Raw genomic sequence first — 17,855 nt, 5'->3', positions numbered from 1 at the left:
GATTTTTAGTGAAATAGTCTATTTTTGCCGTTTTAGTTTGCTCCTCCCATATGAAACCTATTGTCGGCTCCGACTTTGACCGGCTATATCTCAAAAATTATTTTGATTTTTTTTAAATCTGTAAAAAGCATCTTGTAGCTTAGTAAAAACTATATAAAATAAGATCAAAAACCAAAAAAGGGTGTTTACCCCCCCCCCCCCCCCCCTATGCCCTTAACATTAACTGTTTGTTGATATTGTTAGTGAGTGGAAGTCATTAGGAAAAAAAATAAAAACATTACTTTGTACTTGTAACAAAAATGTTAAACATTTTTTACAGAAAAATATGAAGTGGACACAAAACTCTTCAAATTATTTTGATAGTAAATATATTTATAAAATATAGTAAAATATATAATAAACTAAACAATGCGCATTTTGTATGCTGTCATTCTTCTATTTTAGCATAAGGTCAATTTAATACATTATTTTTTTCTTAAAATTAAATAAAAATTTTTTGTGAAGCTTGAAAAGTATTATTTAGATTAGTCACAAGCTTTGTATATTTTAATGAAATAATAGTTTCACTTGCTGTTTTATTTAGTTAAAAATGACTAATATAAAGTCATTAAACTAAAGCAAAATATTAAGTTTCAGTTCATTTTTGTGTTAAAGTATGACACCACGTTTTGTGATAAAGTAGTTTTTATTTTGAAGTTATGTCTAAACTTTCAATTTTAAAATGGAAAAGTCAGAACATTTTACTATTTTATTAAAGTCAATTGTTTTTTTACAGAAATTAAATAATCTATTAAGGGATAAAATTTAAGTTTTACTTTTAAAACTGTTGTTAACTGAAAGAAAAGTGTCAATAGAAGTAAGAAGAAATCAAAGAAAAATAGTAAGTTATAACAAATTTTAGTTCTTCATACTTGTTAAATTTTATTTCAGTTCTAGCACTTACTTCTAGGACTTAGTTCTTGTTTAAAAAATAGAATATTTTATTTAGTAGTACTAATTATTGCAACTTTTAAAATATCAAATAATCATTTAATAAAATAGTTTAAACAAGAATTAATAAAAGATAACACGTTCAAACTAAGAAAAGATTTAAGTAGACTTTTAGCTATTTGTATTAAACCAACATAACGTCTTTTGAACAACAATCTTACAAGAATTTAGTACGGGTTCCAACATAATAAAATAAGTTGCAATACTTACAGCAACTCTTAAAGTAATTTATATCTTTTGAATAGCAGTTTTTTTTAACTAAATAATAACTTACTACTAAAAATCATCAAAAAAAGATATACTTTTAAAAATCTGGAAGAAAACCTGAAAAACCTGGATGAAATTTGGAAAACCTGGAAAATTTTTTGAAAAAATGAGTGGCAACTCTGAAAGTAAGATATATTGGAATAAAAGAATGTGTATGTAAATAGATTTTACCTACAAACACTTTTTTTTTCTTTTAAAGTTTTTAATATTTTTGGAGTTATGATTAAAATAAGTTTTTAAGTATAGTTTATTTTAGCAGCTTTTTAATTCTTCTTTAATAACTTCATTAAAATTCTTTATTTTTTCCAAAAATAAAAAAACAAAAGTTTTTAGTTAGATCTACATAATCATTTTTTATTTTATCCAAATATATATTACTTTTGAGTAGTGACCCTTTAAACATAAAAAGAAATTAATTCTTATGTAACCAAATAAAAACAAGTATACTTATAAATAATTATGTATATATACCAGACAAATTTAAATTAGTTTGTATGAGTTATTTTTCTTCACTATTCGGTTGCCACACACTCAGGTGTTTTGAAGTTTCTGAAAATCTCAGGATGACTCACAACAGCTCTGGCTATTTTGAATTTTAGTTTTAAACTTAAGTTGACTTGAGATAGTTTTGTTTTTTTTTTATGAAAAACTCTGTATAGTTTTAGGTTTTTATAACCTCAGGACAGACTTTTTTCTCGATTTTGAATGAGGATTAGTTGATTTAGATTCAATATTTTGTTATTTTACAACCAACTTTGTTGAAGAACTTGATTTTTATTAAATTTTGAAAATAAAAAAAAAACTTTAAAAGACTTGAAGAATTTAAGATGACTCAGGACAGTTTTAGTTTACTCTAGACAGTATTTGGTCAGCTAGGACAGTTTTTTTGACTTAAATAGTGGCAACCCTGTTAAGACTTAGTCTTTACTGAATAGTACTACTGGGTGTAACCTTGATTTGTAATTTAAAAATGATCAAATAGAATATCAGAAAGTTATCTTTAAATGAAAATAAGTTTAAAGCTTTTAAACTAATAGTTCAAAAAGCATATAAAAAACATAGCAAAAACCAAGCTCCTTGTATATTATGATAGGGTGGCCAGACACCGAGGATAAATCAGCATAATTTGTAACTAAGACAATGTTATTGTTCACTTATTCAAATGATTTTTAAATTATTATCTTAAAAAACTGTAAAGTATTTTTAAAACATATTATATTGTTCATATTATAAACTTTTTATTCTGAAAAGTAACCTACCATCTGAAATATATATATTTATGTGGTATACTACAAAATCCACCCTTGTTTAAAATCCACCCAATCAAAATCTACCGCGTTCAAAATCCACCCAATCAAAATCTACCTGCGTTCAAAATCCACCCGATCAAAATCTAGCCGCGTTCAAAATATCCACCCACTTTTTTTATATTTTCTTTATTAATTAATTTATTTTATATTTTTTTTGAATTTTTATTATTAACTTTTTATTTATTTTTCACTATCACTGTTACCCCTAGTCCTCACCCCCAATTGGTAAGCGTTTCTTGAATTTGACTAGGTGGGTTCTGATCAGGTGGATATTGAACGCGGGTGGATTTTGAACGTGTCCCAGTTATGTAATGATGTGACTAAATGCTGAAGTGAAGGTGGCAAATATATATAGAAATCTATTATAGATAAAAGTTCTTTTGAATAAAGAAAGTAAGCAAATGCCTTTTTAGAAGTTTTAATAACATTAAAAAAAATTATTGTTTGAATCATTTATTATAAGATAATTAAAATGTTTGTTTGATATTATATAACTAATAGCATAAGATCTATAAAAAAAATACTTGATAAGATTTTTTAGATTAAGTTAATCTGAAAACAAATACTTTTTTAAATATGCAAAAAAGTTTATTCATTTTATCTAATAATATATTTAAAAAGTTTAGTTCAACTCTAAATGTATAAGCTATTATTGAACTATTTGAAAATTTTACTAAATTTTTATTTGAGTGATTTAATTTGTTAGATTAAGAAATAGTTAGTCTAAAACAGGGGTCGGCAGGCAGTTGGTGGTCGCGGGCCAAATTTGAAGTTTCCAAAGTCTTCGCGGGCCGCAGTTTTAGTTTTAGTCACACTAGAGAAAAGTTTTACTTTTATTCACCTTATTGTTTTAAATGACTTTTAGCTATAAATAGAATGTCTATTTAATATTTATTAGAATAGAATTTATGTTGACTAATATACTTAAGTGTTAATAAACGTTCATAAGCACTTAATAAGTTAAACTTAATACTTGTGTAATTTTACTTACAACCTAACTCTCTATAAAAACCTAATTTGAAAGACAATTTATGGTTTATTTTTATACATTCGTTATATTATCAACCTTTTTTTCATATTTCTAAGAATATTTACTTCAAAAAAAGTTTTTTGCGTGTTAAATAGTTTAACTCATTAAAAAATTTAGTAATTAGTTAACTTAATAAAATTAATACCGTTTTGTATTCCAGAAAGCTAAAAAAAGTTATTTTACATAATTAATTCTCGAAAACTTAATAAAATATTTTATTAGTAATTAGTCTTTTACATGGTTGCCACATAAAAAGCAAAAATGTCTGAATTGTATCAAACCAGCCTAAGTTTATTAAAAGTTGAAAAAGCTAATAAAAAGTTTTTAATCAAGCTTAAATACCTAGTTAAAATATCATCATTATCAAAAAGTACACAAAGTGTAAGAAAACAAAAAAAAATTAAAATTAGTAAACTACACTACAGTCATAAAATCTATTCTGAGAACTGGAAAATTTCTTTAAAGTGTTTGAAATTAAAATTTCACACACACATGAGTATTCAATTTTAAAAATAGCCTGTTTGTGTAGTAACCCAGTTAAAATAAAGTTCACAGCATAAAGAAATAACGAAAATTATTAAATGCAAATAAATTATATGCCAAAAAATATAAGTCAGCTGAATGGACAATTTAGTTTCTTAAAAATTTTTAACAAAAGTATAAAACTTTATTGGGTCATCAGCGAAGTAAAAAAACTTATTCTTTATTAAGCATTATTGCAATTCTTTATCTGCAATAAGAATATTGCATTTTAAAAAAGTAAAAGTAAAATATAAGACGAGCTACAAGAATAAAAAAACGTTAGTTAGGAGTTATTGGGAGAAACGATAATGAAACAAATCACCAAAGTCAATTCCAACAAAGCATATGATTATCTTCAGTAATTACAGAACGATCAGAAAAAATTGTTAAGGCAAGTTATAAAGTAGTATAATTTGTTACTTAAAATGAGATACCGTTTATAATTAAAAACTTTTTAAAGAATTTATGTTGGCGGTAATGAAAGACTTTTGTTTATTTCTTCAATGACAACAAGAAGTCGTGTTTAGGAAATGCAGTAAGGTTATAAAGTCGAATAAATCAATTTAAGACTTTAATCATCCTGTTAACATGAGAGCATTGAAAGAAAAACTATTACTCATCTGAGAATTTTTATTAGAGATGTTTTTACTAACTTTGACATTTTAGCAGAATTTTTTGGTTTAATTCCAACGCGAAGGTTGTTCACAACAATCGGTGAAATTTTACAAGTTAAGGTGCAATGCATCAATACAAAGTTTTTAAAAGTACAATTCCTTCTTTTATTTTTAGTATAAAGTTTAAATAAAGTTAAAAAAATGTAATAAAAATGTATCAATATTAAAAAATATTGTTATGCTACTTTAATATATTTTTTAATAAAAAAAGAAATTATTTGGTAAATTTTTTGTGTCAAATCGAAGCTTCATTACTTTACATAGAAAAATTGTTTGAAATTCCAGTTTTATCAAAAATTCTCAAGTTTAAGTTTTTTTACAGAATTTTTAAGCATAAATTTTCAAATTCAAAGCTTTTCCGGGTACATTTTGAATTATATCAGCTGCAAGACTTAAAATTCAACATATATTATAACTCAAACTAACACTGTGGATTGAGCAAAATATACATCATAAGTTTAACTTGCCACTCTTTCAAGCAAAAAAGCTAGTCTGAGTCAAAATAACATTCCTGATATTTTTGTATACAAAAAGGAATTCTAGCAAAAAATTTAGAAAATGACTTAATCGGCTTGAGATTTGAAGTCTTTAAGTAGTGATAGTCTGAGTGTGTGGTAATGTTTAGTTGTTTATTTGCTTGAATTTGAACCATTTCGATTAACAACATACAAACTTAATAAATTTACCATCCCTAAATCTAATTTATATTAAACAGGTAGCTCAAAAACACAGCAATTTAGTGTATTGATATGCAAGGCATTAAAGTTAACTTAGTTTGTCAAAAACAATGTTTGAAAAATGAAAATGTATACCTAACAAAAACTATATTAAGTTATGTCATATATATATTGTTTTAAATGTATCTGTACAAATTTAGGTATTACATGTAGAAACAACAATGTTAGAAAATTATGCATAAACTAAACTTAAACTAACTAAAGCATAAAATAAAAAGTGGTTTCAGCATCTTTTTAAGTTGGTGTGCAAAGAAATTAATTTAAAGTGCAAAGAATACTTCTAAAAAACTAAAATATGTCAAAACAAAAATCAAATAAACCTTATTGCTTATTACTATGTTATTTTAAATATTTTTACACAAAAATATAAAATTTACAAATAAAAAATCTGTAAAAGAAACTTAGGTATAAGAAATATTAAAAAAGAATATCTAAGCTATAAAGATATGATACTTAAGTTAATTACTGTGCAATACTTTTGCACAAAAAGGAAAACACTTGCATTTAGTTATTTAATAAATAGGTATTATATAACTAACTTATTAAATCCAAGCACTCTTTACACTCTTTTTTAAGATAATTACTGGTTGTTGTAAAAAAGAAGTTATCATGAACTGAGAAAAATATCCTCTTACAATGTTATTCTGTTGTTTTTACATTTTTAAACTAAAGCAGAAATTTCTTCTAATTTTTTTTAAATGTTATACAGAGATTTAAAACCAAACTAATCAAATTAAATCGAATTACCGGATAAAATTTAACTTGAAATATATTTTTGCTCAGCGGGCCACATTTACATGCTCGCGGGCCACAAAATTTTCTTTCGCGGGCCGCATTCCATTCAAAAAAATAACGTGCTCGCGGGCCGCAGATTTACCCTTCGAGGGCCGCAATTGGCCCGCGGGCCGCAGTTTGCCGACCCCTGGTCTAAAACAACTTGAAGTTTAACACTAAAAATTGTTATTGATTTTAATACTTAATTTTTATTTATAATACCAATGATTTATTTTTAAACAAAGTTTTACCAAGTAATCACCTAAATTAATAGTCAAATTTCAGTAGAGTTTTTAACCCCTAAATTCAGACATAAGTTAATTCTTTAATTGATATACAGTTAAAGTTTATTAGTTATCAAACCAGGAGTCGGTGGTCGCGGGCCAAATTTCAAGTTTTTAAAGTTTTCGTGGGCCGCAGTTTTAGTTTTGGTGACATTTGAATAATCTTTTAGTTTTAGTCACATTAGAGAAAAGTTTTACTTTTATTCACCTTATCATTTTAAATGACTTTTAGCTATACATAGAATGCCTATTTAAAATAATATTTATTAGAATAAAATTTACATTGACTAATATACTTAAGTGTTAATAAACTATGTACTTTTATCAGCACTTAATAAGTTAAACCTAACACTTTTGTAATTTTACTTACAACCTAACTCTCTATAAAAACCAAACTTGAAAGACAATATACGGGTTACTTTTATATATTTGTTATATTATCAACCCCTTTTTTCATATTTCTAAGAATATTAACTTCAAAAAAAATTTTGCGTGTTAAATAGTTTACACGCATTAAAAAATTTAGTAATTAGTTAACTTGTTAAAATTAATACCTGTTTGTATTCCAGAAAGCTAGAACAAATTCTTTAACATAATTAATTCTCGAAAACTTAAATATTTTATCTTATTACTAACTAGTCTTTTACATGGTTGCCACTTAAAAAGCAAACATGTCTGAGTTATATCAAACCAGTCTAAGTTTATTAAAAGTTGAAAAAGCTAATAAATAGTTGTTAATCAAGCTTAAATACCTAGTAAAAATGTCATCATCATCAAAAAGTGATGATCACAAAGTGTAAGAAAACAAGAAAAACTAGAATTAGTAAACTACACTACAGTCATAAAAACTATTTTGGGAATTAAAAGATTTCTTTAAAGTGTTTGAAATAAAAATTTCACACACACCTGAGTTTTGAAGCTTTTAAAATAACTTGTTTGTGTAGCAACCCAGCTAAAACAAAGTTCACAACATAAAGAAATAACGAAGTTTATTAACAGTAAATAAATCACATGCCAAAAAATATAAGTCAGCTGGAATGGACAATTAAGTTTCTTAAACTATTTTAACAAAAGTATGAAACTTTATTGAGTTATTAGCGATAAAGAAAAACTTATTTTTTATTAAGCATTATAGCAATTTTTTATCTGCAATAAGAATATTGTATTTAAACATCTTAATTGTAAAATATAAGACAAGCTATAAAAGTAATAAAAACGTTAGAAGTTATTGTGAGAAACGATAAAAAAACAAATCACCAAAGTCAGTTCCAACAAAGCACGTGATTATCTTCGGTAACTACAGAATGATCAGAAAAAATTGTTAAGGCAAGTTATAAAGTAGCAAAATTTATTATTTTAAATGAGATACCGTTTATAATTGAAAATTTTTCTTAAGAATTTATGTTGGCAGTAATGAAAAACTTTTGTTTATTTCTTCATTGACAACAAAAAGTCGTATTTAGGAAATACATTAAGGTTATAGTCGCATAAATCAAATAGAACTTTAATCAATCTGTTAACATGAGAGCACTGATAGAAAAACTATTGCTCATCTGAGAATTTTTATTAGATATGTTTTTACTAACTATGACATTTTAGTAGAATTTCTTGGTTTAGTTTTAACATGAAGCACAACAATCGGTGAAATTTTACAAGTAAAGGTGCAATGCACCAATACAAAGTTTTTGGAAGTACAATTCCTTCTTTTATTTTTACTATAAAGTTTAATTAAAGTTTTAAAAATGTCTTAAAAAATATGTCAATATTAAAAAACACTGTTAAGCTACTTTAATATATTTAAATAAAGAAATGTTTATTTGGTAAATTTTTTGTGTCAAATCGAAATTTCATTACTTAACATGTAAAAATTGTTTGAAATCCCAGATTTTTTCAAAAATTCTCAAATTCAAGTTTTTTTCCAGAATTTTTAAGCATAAATTTTTAAGTTCAAAGCTTTTCCGGGATTCAGGTTTTTTGGCAATACTGATTGTTCACACTTAAATGTACACAATAATATAAATAGTTTTTTGAATTATATCAGCTGCAAGACTTAAAATTTAACATATATTATAACTCAAACTAACACTGTGGGTTGAGCAAAACTTACATCATAAGTTTAATTTGCCACACTTTCAAGCAAAAAAGTCAGCCTGAGTCAACAAAAACATTCCTGATATTTTTGTATACAAAAAGCAATTCTAGCCAAAAACTTATAAAATGCCTTAGTTGGCCTGAGATTTGAAGTCTTCAAATAGTGATAGTCTGAGTGTGTTATTGTATAGTTGTTTATTTGCTTGAATTTGAACTATTTTGATTAAAACTGTACAAACTTATTAAATTTACCATCCCTAAATCTAGTTTATATTGAATAGGTAGCTCCAAAAAACAGCAAATGTGTGTATTGATATGCAAGGCATAAAAGTTAATTCATTAAAATATGAGCATCTTTTTTAGTTGGTGTGCATATAAGTTAATTTAAGAACAAAGAAAACTTCTAAAAAATTAAAATGTGTCAAAACAAAAATTAAATAAACTTTTTTTTTTACTATGTTATTTTAAATGTTTTTCCACTAAAATATAACATTTACAAATAAAAAATCCATAAAAGAAACTAAGCTATAAAAAATATTGAAAACGAATATCAAAGCTATAAAGAAATGACACTTAAGTTAATTACTGTGCATTACTTTTGTACAAAATGGAAAACATTTGCATTTAATTTATTTAATAAATAGGTATTATATAACTAACTTATTAAATTCAAGCACTCTTTACACTTTTTTTCAGATATTTACTTGCTGTTGTAAAAAAGAAGTTATTATAAAACTCAGGAAAATATCCTGTTAGAATGCTAATCTGTCTTTTTCACATTTTAAACTAAAGCAGTAATTTCTTCTAATTATTTTAAAATGTTATACAGAGACTTAAAACCAAACTAATTAAATTACCGACAAAATTTAACTTGAACTATATTTTTGCTCAGCGGGCCGCATTTACATGCTCGCGGGCCACAAAATTTTCTTTCGCGGGCCGCATTCCATTCAAAAAGATAACGTGCTCGCGGGCCGCAGATTTACCCTTTGCGGGCCGCAATTGGCCCGAGGGCCGCAGTTTGCCGACCTCTGTATAAAACAATTAGAACACCATTTTTAAAACTTGTAATTTATTTTTTATAATTTATTTGATATTAACAGTGAAACTGGAACCTTGTAAAATTTTAGGTTTAGACTGCCTTTTCATTTTTATGTTATTTGATAAGTTTTTGAGCACATTTTGAATAAAACTTTTTTAAGTTAACTCACTACTTAGTTAATTTTCATTTAATCTTCTTTTCTTTATTTTTGTTGATCGTTTTATTTCCTAAGGTTTAAAACTTCAGATTATAGAAAAATAATTTTTGTTAGCTCGTTATAGATTGTAAAAGCATGTGGTGTACGACTTGATAACCGAAAGGTTTTTCGTACACCAGGTCATTAGACCAAACTTTTTGAGCACTTTTTTATTGTTCAATAAACAGTATGCGATTTTAAATATTTTTTTATGTGTAGTTTGAAAAAATGACTAAATTTTCAGTGCACTGACTTCAAATATATTATTATTAAAAAACGGTTTTAAATTATTTTTGCTCTGAATTTGTTTATTAAATGTTATGTTGTATTATTTTAGACAGAGTCTTAAGCTTGGTAAAATATATAACATATTTTTCCTATAAATTTACATTTTTTTAATCTATAATTTTATCTGAATTTAATAAACTATTGGTAGTTTTTTCAAGTTATTTAACAAACATTTTTTTTTACAAAATTCATTTAGTATATTAAACTATAATTTTTTTCAAATATATAGACTGATTCTTAAAGCTAGTTTTAGGAATGTATTTTCAAAGCTAAATGTTATAAGTAAGCTTGTTTGTTTAATTATAAAAATAATATATAAATAGAGTAAAAGCATTTATATTTTCAATATGAAATTTAAATCTAGAAAATAAATAGAAAAATAAAAATGGAGTTTACAAATGAAAACAACGATTTATTTTTTGTTGATGTGCCCAACACTGTTGAAGACACTGAACCAATCAACACTGAAACTTATACAGTAAGACTTCCCGCCCCTCCGGCTCCCCTTGACTCTGAAGACACTAACATTCAAGTCAACCAGGAGAACGAAGATGAGGACCAGAACGGTTTCTTTGCTGAACTCGAAACCGTGCCCATGGCGAGCGCAACAAAAAAGAAGAAAATAAACAGGGGACCCAAGCTGGACCCCAACCTGTTGCTAGGACCGCGGGGACTTCCTGCGCTCAAGACCCTTTCAGAGCAGCTCAACTTCAAAGGTCCCAGCCACGAGTATGAAGACTTGAGCTTGCTGATGTCAAAAATCGAGCACTGGGCGCACAGGTTGTACCCAAAGTACACTTTTGGAGACACACTTGAGAAGCTTGAAAGCCTTGGCAGCAAGGGAAGGGTGAGAAGCGTAATGCAGAAGATGAGAATGGGGCTTCCCCTAGATGATGAGTCCATGCCCCTATCGGATGAAAAAGTCAGGGACGATGATGAGGACTCTGAAATTGAGTATGATGACAACGAGATGGCAGCTCCAAGTTTTGTAAGTATCTACGGTACATCCTCTCTGCAGAGTCAGGATAATTAGTGTTTGTAGTTTTTTTTCAGAAGGTTGGTCGAAAGGTTTTTTAAGCAGGAAATTAGTGTTTTTTAGGCCTGATTTCAAATGTTCTTTTTTAGATTATTGGGTATTGTAAAAAAGGCTGCACTTAAGTTAACTAAAAAGGTGTTTGTAGTTCTTTTAATTAGTTTTGAGTTTTGAATATTTGAGTGTAAATGTAGAAACTTGTCTTCGTAACTAATGAATATTCATAACTTGATTTATTCTTCAAGTAAAAAGAACTTTTTCTACTGTGTTAATGCAGTAAAATTTAAAAATATTTAGGTAATGCTTCATTACATTTTTGAAATCTTTCAAGCACTATTTGTTTTTAAAATGCTCATATTTTATCCATCTTTTTATTAGCTCATTGTTTAAAAGATAAGAGTGTTTGATAAACTTGTAAAAAATTGTTTTGTCTGAAACTTTGAAGTTCTATTTTTTTTTCTGATTTTTTTTTAAACATTATATTATTAACAAACAAAAAACAAATTTTTTAAAGCTTAATTAACTAATAATATTTATTAAGTTATATCAACATTTATAAAATTGTCACTTCCTTGGGTCAACCTTGAAAAAGGCAAAAGTTAAATATTAACTTTTTTTTTGAATTTTATTTTCGTTAATACTTATAACTTGTTAATTTTTTCTATTTAAAGCAAATAGATGGAGTTTGATAAAGAACTTTATTCTCAGCGAAAAAAAAAACTGGCCATAATCAATATTAGTTCTCATATTAGTCATTTTATAGACCTATTTTAAATTTTCAATGTTAAATTTAAGAAAATATTCCTATTTTATTTAGCTTTTTCAAAAAGCAGTGTATCTCTCAATTACGATGTAATTACCTTCATAATTAAAAAAATTTTTTTTTGTTATTAATTAATTATTTTAAAAGTTAAAGTGATTTTATTATAGCAAATAAAATTATGAAAATAAAAAACTTTTTTATTACCTTAGCAAATATAAAGAGTATAATAAAAAGGAATTTATATAAGAATTTAAATTGTCCATAGAATAAGTTTTATAAAAAAAAAAAGCTAAACCAAAATCATTTTATAACATATACATTAAGTAGCAAAAAACCTGCAAATGATTTAAACAACATTCTACATATATTTTTATAAATATTTTAAACGCTGTTTGGATTAAATTTGATTTCAATATTCGATAAAAATATTTTTTGAAATAGATTTATTTAAAAAGTCATGTTTAAAATCTATCAAAAATATTGTCAAAATAGTTCTTATAATGAAGGAAGTAAAACAAAAAAGGTCATAATAGTGTTAATATCTTCATATATATATTTGTGAATTTAAAGTTTCTATATATCTTAAACTATTTTTGTCGATAAATTTTCGATCATTAATAAAAGGGTGGCCACTAAACCAAAACTTTTAACTCCTGGAGAAAAAACTTAGAATCAACTATTTAGGCTAAAAAAAAATTGGATTTCGAGAAATTTTGAAAAAAAACCTGAAATTTTAAACAAAATTCACTAAAAACCCTGGAATTTGCTACAACTTTTCCATAAGTAGTGAAATTTTGATTTGACATCAAATATCTATCATATAGATTAGAAAAATCTGTTAACATTTTATTTTTTTTAAACATTTAAAGTAGCTTTACAGTATCTTTTCAATGCTGCTACACTATTTAACACAGTTTTTACTTTAATCGTAAATTTAAACTAGAAGTAGACCCTAAACCGTGTTCATCCAAAAACCTGGAAGAAATACCTAAAAAATTCTGTAGCAACCCTGTAATAAGTATTATTTAGCATTTTATTTATTAATAAAAGCTTTAAAACTGTTTTAATTGATTTTGAATCTCATTAAATTATAATAAAGCTGTTGATTTAATTGAGAAATAAATTATTTAAAAAGCGTTACATAAAAAAACTGACAAATTTAAAACCATTGGTCTTCTAGTTCAATTTATGTGAAAGAAGAAAACAATTGAATTGGTTGAGAGTTGAAAAAGTACTCTTTTTATTTGCACTTAAACTTGATAAAAAAAAGCAAATTTTTAACAAATAGTTCAAGACTGCAGCTTGAGGGTCTTAAAATACAAAGGTATTGTAAATATGAGTTCATCTTATTTACTAAATGTTTAAAATGAATGTTAGAAAATTTGAATTCTACTTAAATTCCCACAACGCGTAAGTTTTTTTTTTAATTATTAAGCTTTAAAACATTACTTATTCATGGTATTGGATAAAAACACGGTAAAACTATGTTCTAAGTTAATTAAGTATTTTATAAAAACTGAGCTCACAGACAGTTAAAATTCATACAGTTTTATTTAGCATATTCACATATTAAAAAATCAGCTTTATGTATTTTAGTTATTTATATTTCCTTGGTGAAAATTTTAATTATTGGCCTAGTTTTTTTTATTTAAAATATTTGATAACCAAAAAATTATGTTTTGCATAAATTATGGTAGTATAAGCACAGGTAACGAAAAGCTGATAAATGAACAAACCTCAATTACTATTTTAATCTGTAGCGGATTTCAAGGTTTTCTTAAGACAGAATTAATAAAAGTTTTATAATGAACTAGAGTAGTAGAATGATGATCTAAACTAAATCCTCATAAGTTACTAAAAAAAAATATATATATTTTACTGGTAGCTCTATATTGTTTGCTTATGTATAAATCAAAATTTTATATCTACAGTACCAGTTTAAATATAACTTTTTCAATATTAATATATTATTACTTTAAAAAAAATTCTTACCGATTTGCATAGACGACTGCTGTAAATCTAACTTACAATCCACTATTCAAACGGTAACATGTAAAATTAAATATGTTTTCTACATGCTCTTATACATAAGAAACTTTTTAAATTATAGTTATTAAGTCTATTTTGAAAAGATAAGTTGTTTGTTAACAAAACATATTTAAGTCAACAACCTCAAAAGTATTTGTAAAAGCAAGTTAATGATATTCATTTATATATGCACTAGTTTGATCTGTGTCCCTACAAGTACTGTGTTTAGAATAAAAAGTTACATTTCATAATTTGTTGACAAAAAACCATACTGATTTTTAGGTTTATTTGAAGCACTTTGTTTTTACTTTCTAGACACAAGTGAATTAATTTTTTTTTTGTTTAATTTAAACATAAGATTAGGTTAGATGATATTGTTTTGAAATATCAGTAACTTAAAAATATTTTGAAACCAAATCATTAAAACTTATTATAATTAATTTAAAAATCACTTTATACTTACATAAATTATCAACATCTTAAAAAAAAATGAGTAAAAACAAATTTTACGTTGATATTTAATTTTGAATTTGTATTAGTCTAAAAATTTATAACACTGTTTAATCAGAATAAATAAAAAACTAGATATAAAACATAAAACTGTTTTATTTTGGTTTCCGTTTTTACTCTAAGTAGATCAAGGTATTTCGTCGTCGTTGAAGTAGATTTATTTGAATATTTTTCTCTTATCTGTAAAATATTATAAAATTTTAATATAAAAGTTATTTTGGTGTAAATTATTTTTAACAAAATCAAAAGCAAGATTTTAGTGTTTTTGTTCGAAAAGGTATACTAACCTTCTATATTGTTGTCATTCTTGATATTTTTATTTCACCCGGAATTAGTTCAACATTGAGCAGTATTGAATATCTTTCGGCTTTTAGTCTTCAGGAGCATGAAGTAAAAAACTTTTGGGCTTATGAAATGACATAATAGATGTTTTAATTGCTCTACCACTGACTTAAAAATCCTGACACGTTTTATTTGAAGTTTTCTAGCTGTATTAGCTAAATCTATACTTGTTGCACCAAAATAAAAGGTTTTCATCATTGCTATCAGTTAATTTTTCTTGAGCATAAAAAAACATCCTGCTTCTAATTCTTACCCTTATAGATTTTTTTGAATTTATACAAAAACAATTTTTTTAGTTTGTAAAAACAAGTCATTTTGAATAGTTGAAGTAAATAGAGTAAATTTATCTTCTTATGAATTTATTGATTTTTTCCAAGGTAGTTTCTTCAAGATATTATTTTGATTTCTGAATATACAGTTTTTATTAGATAGTTTCAGTTTGTAAATTATTGTCACTAAAGTTCAGTAAAATTTACAGCTGTCTTGAATTCGAGTACTCGTTTCTTTAGTTTTTTTTTAAGTTAGTCACTAAAGAAATCAGAAGGTTTCAGATTAACACAGGTTATGATAACTTCTAAATTACTACCCTAGACCTACCCTAACTCTGGACCCTAAACTCCAAACCCTGAACCTTAAATCTAAGTCCCTTTACTAACCCATAATCTCTAACTACTTATCCCTATTCCTTACCCCTGATATCAAACCCGTGCAAAAGTGTCACCCGTACGTTCCTGAAGGTGGTTGATTTATCCCGGCAATAGCTTTTTGTCACAGATAATTGTAATTGGTTATAAATTTACCGATACTTTCTAATCTAACAAACGATAATACATCTGTAACGACTTAACTGTTGAAGACTGATCTATCTCTCAAAATTTTTTGAATTCTTTTAAGTAGCTGCTGTTGTTATTTGCGATACTAAATTGCTCTATTCTATCGTCAAAATTCAATAATTACGGACAAAACGAGCAGAAAAAAATAGTTTATAGACATTGTACAGTTTTTTTCGACTAAGACTTTTTATTTGCTTACAATAACAGTTGACACGAATCTGCAAAAAAAAAATTTTACAATTGATTATTTAAATAATTAATTCAGAAGTTAAATGAGTTTCTACTGTATAAAGATTATTTTGTTATTAGAACTGCAGTGTATTTTTTAAATCTTCTGAAGCTGCTTTAAAAGTTGTATGTAAACATAAGCGTATAAATAAATGTTTATATCTTAGAAAAAATCTTAAAGTTAATTATAGAAACTAAAAACTATTGTATTCAAATCAAATAAATCACATTTAAAAAAATATTTTTATGATGAATTTTATGACTTTTTACATTTTCAATATCTTCTATTATAAAATGTAACTATTGTATATCTATATACACCTTTTAGTAAACCTTTAGATTTTATTTTGAGACTGAAAACAAAAAATAATCTCTAACCTTTTATCCTGATGTCATTTTTGATGTTTCCATTTCACCCGCAATTAGTTCAATATTAAGCAGTAATGAATAACTTTCGGCTTTTAATCTTCAGGAGCATGAAGTAAAAAACTTTTGGGCTAATGAAATGACATCACGCAGAGTAGACAAGCTACTCTACCATGGATAGAACGTTTTTGATACTTTTTACAACCAGAAAGCTGGCTGTACAAACTAACGCAATATTTGCAGCACCAACGCAAGAAGTCTTCATCATTCTCTTCACCTTTTCGACTTTTTCGTTTTGAGCTACGAGCAAAGTAGACTTTTCGAAGCTTTTTCCAGTTGGTGCAAGCAAGTCTTTGGTGAACTTATCAAGTATACTTTGAGCATACGCCTTGGCGTCAGATACTCCAGAGTTTTTCATGATTTTGTTCTGAATGAGCTGAAGTTGTCCTACTTCAGAAATTTGGGAGCTTTCAGAAGTCGATGAGAATACTGTCAGGGGGTAAGTGTTAGTTGCTGTATTTCTAACTGGAGCCCTGACTTTCTTGTTAAAAGTTTGGACACCGTGGGAAGTTTTTGTGCACTTAAAGCTCTGAGTAGTGCTATTTCTTAAAGACTTCGTCGGTGAGCCAACTTGAATATCTGTATCACAATAACTTATCTTAGACACCTTTTCTTCCATCGCTTCTTTTTCCTTCAATACTTGCACGGCTTTAGCTTCTTGTTCAGCTCTCTTGTTCATACTTTCTTCCAAGTTACCAACAAGAACTTTTATTTTCGATTCAGTTTCGATGAACTTTTTGTTTGACAGATCTATGAACCTATCACGCTCAGCAATGGCTTTGTAAGCAACGTCCAACTTGTTTTGAAGATACTCAATTTGTCTTGCCTGGCTGCTTATGTTGTCCATCAAAGCACGATTGTTTGTTGGAGCGGGTTTTTGAGCTTGCGCTGTTCTACTAACGGACGGTTTTTGATAATTTCCTTCAGTCTGAATTTGGCTTTTGCTACTATTAACGTTGGATAATTCGTCCATCGTGTAAATGTTCGAAGAAGTGATTCTTGTCGGGTTGTAATGGGACCTGTAGCATTGATTTTTTGATTCCGTGCTTCTGTCGCCAAATGAAATGGAACTCTTGATCCCTTTAACTTCACTCTGGTCTCCTGAAACTTCTCTGCGGTTGCTTTTACTCGAATTTGTGGCCGAGTTTACTGTTTTTATTCTATCAAACTGAGACTTCTTCTTGAGTATGGGTATTATTGGCTTGGTGCACTTTGGAATTGGTGCAGTCATCGGAGTTCTCATGAAACCAATAGTCTCAATTGTTTCGTAAACGGTTTCGGGACCATCGTTGTCTTTATCGTTTCTTCCTGCTTTTGGAACAGGAATGTTTGAAACGGGAACTTTTGAAACGCTTATGTTCGTTTCCGGGAATTCTAAAAGAAAGTCGCCGTTGCTTTTGGACTGCAAGTCTTTTTTCAGCATGTTCAAGCGATCAAAATAGCTTTTTGCTGCACATGGTAAATTTTCTGGCCCACTTTGAGAAATG

The 17,855-nt window shown here is 26.8% G+C and overlaps 1 protein-coding gene across 1 annotated transcript; it reads left to right on the top strand.

Moving 5' to 3' along the window:
- The first annotated feature begins 799 nt into the window (after window positions 1-799).
- LOC145831054 (TIMELESS-interacting protein-like) lies at window positions 800-11,607 on the top strand. The gene is made up of 2 exons (XM_082938312.1): window positions 800-880; window positions 10,570-11,607. Exon 2 carries the CDS (start codon window positions 10,591-10,593, stop codon window positions 11,236-11,238), a length of 648 nt encoding a protein of 215 aa, XP_082794438.1. The 5' UTR covers window positions 800-880; window positions 10,570-10,590; the 3' UTR covers window positions 11,239-11,607.
- The last annotated feature ends 6,248 nt before the right edge of the window (window positions 11,608-17,855 follow it).

This window comes from Thalia democratica, chromosome 1, assembly GCF_965202585.1.
Source record: "Thalia democratica chromosome 1, ktThaDemo2.hap1.1, whole genome shotgun sequence".
NCBI classification, from domain to species: Eukaryota; Metazoa; Chordata; class Thaliacea; order Salpida; family Salpidae; genus Thalia; species Thalia democratica.
The sequence above is the reverse complement of the archived record's forward strand: the minus strand, read 5'-3'. Positions and strand labels throughout refer to the sequence as shown.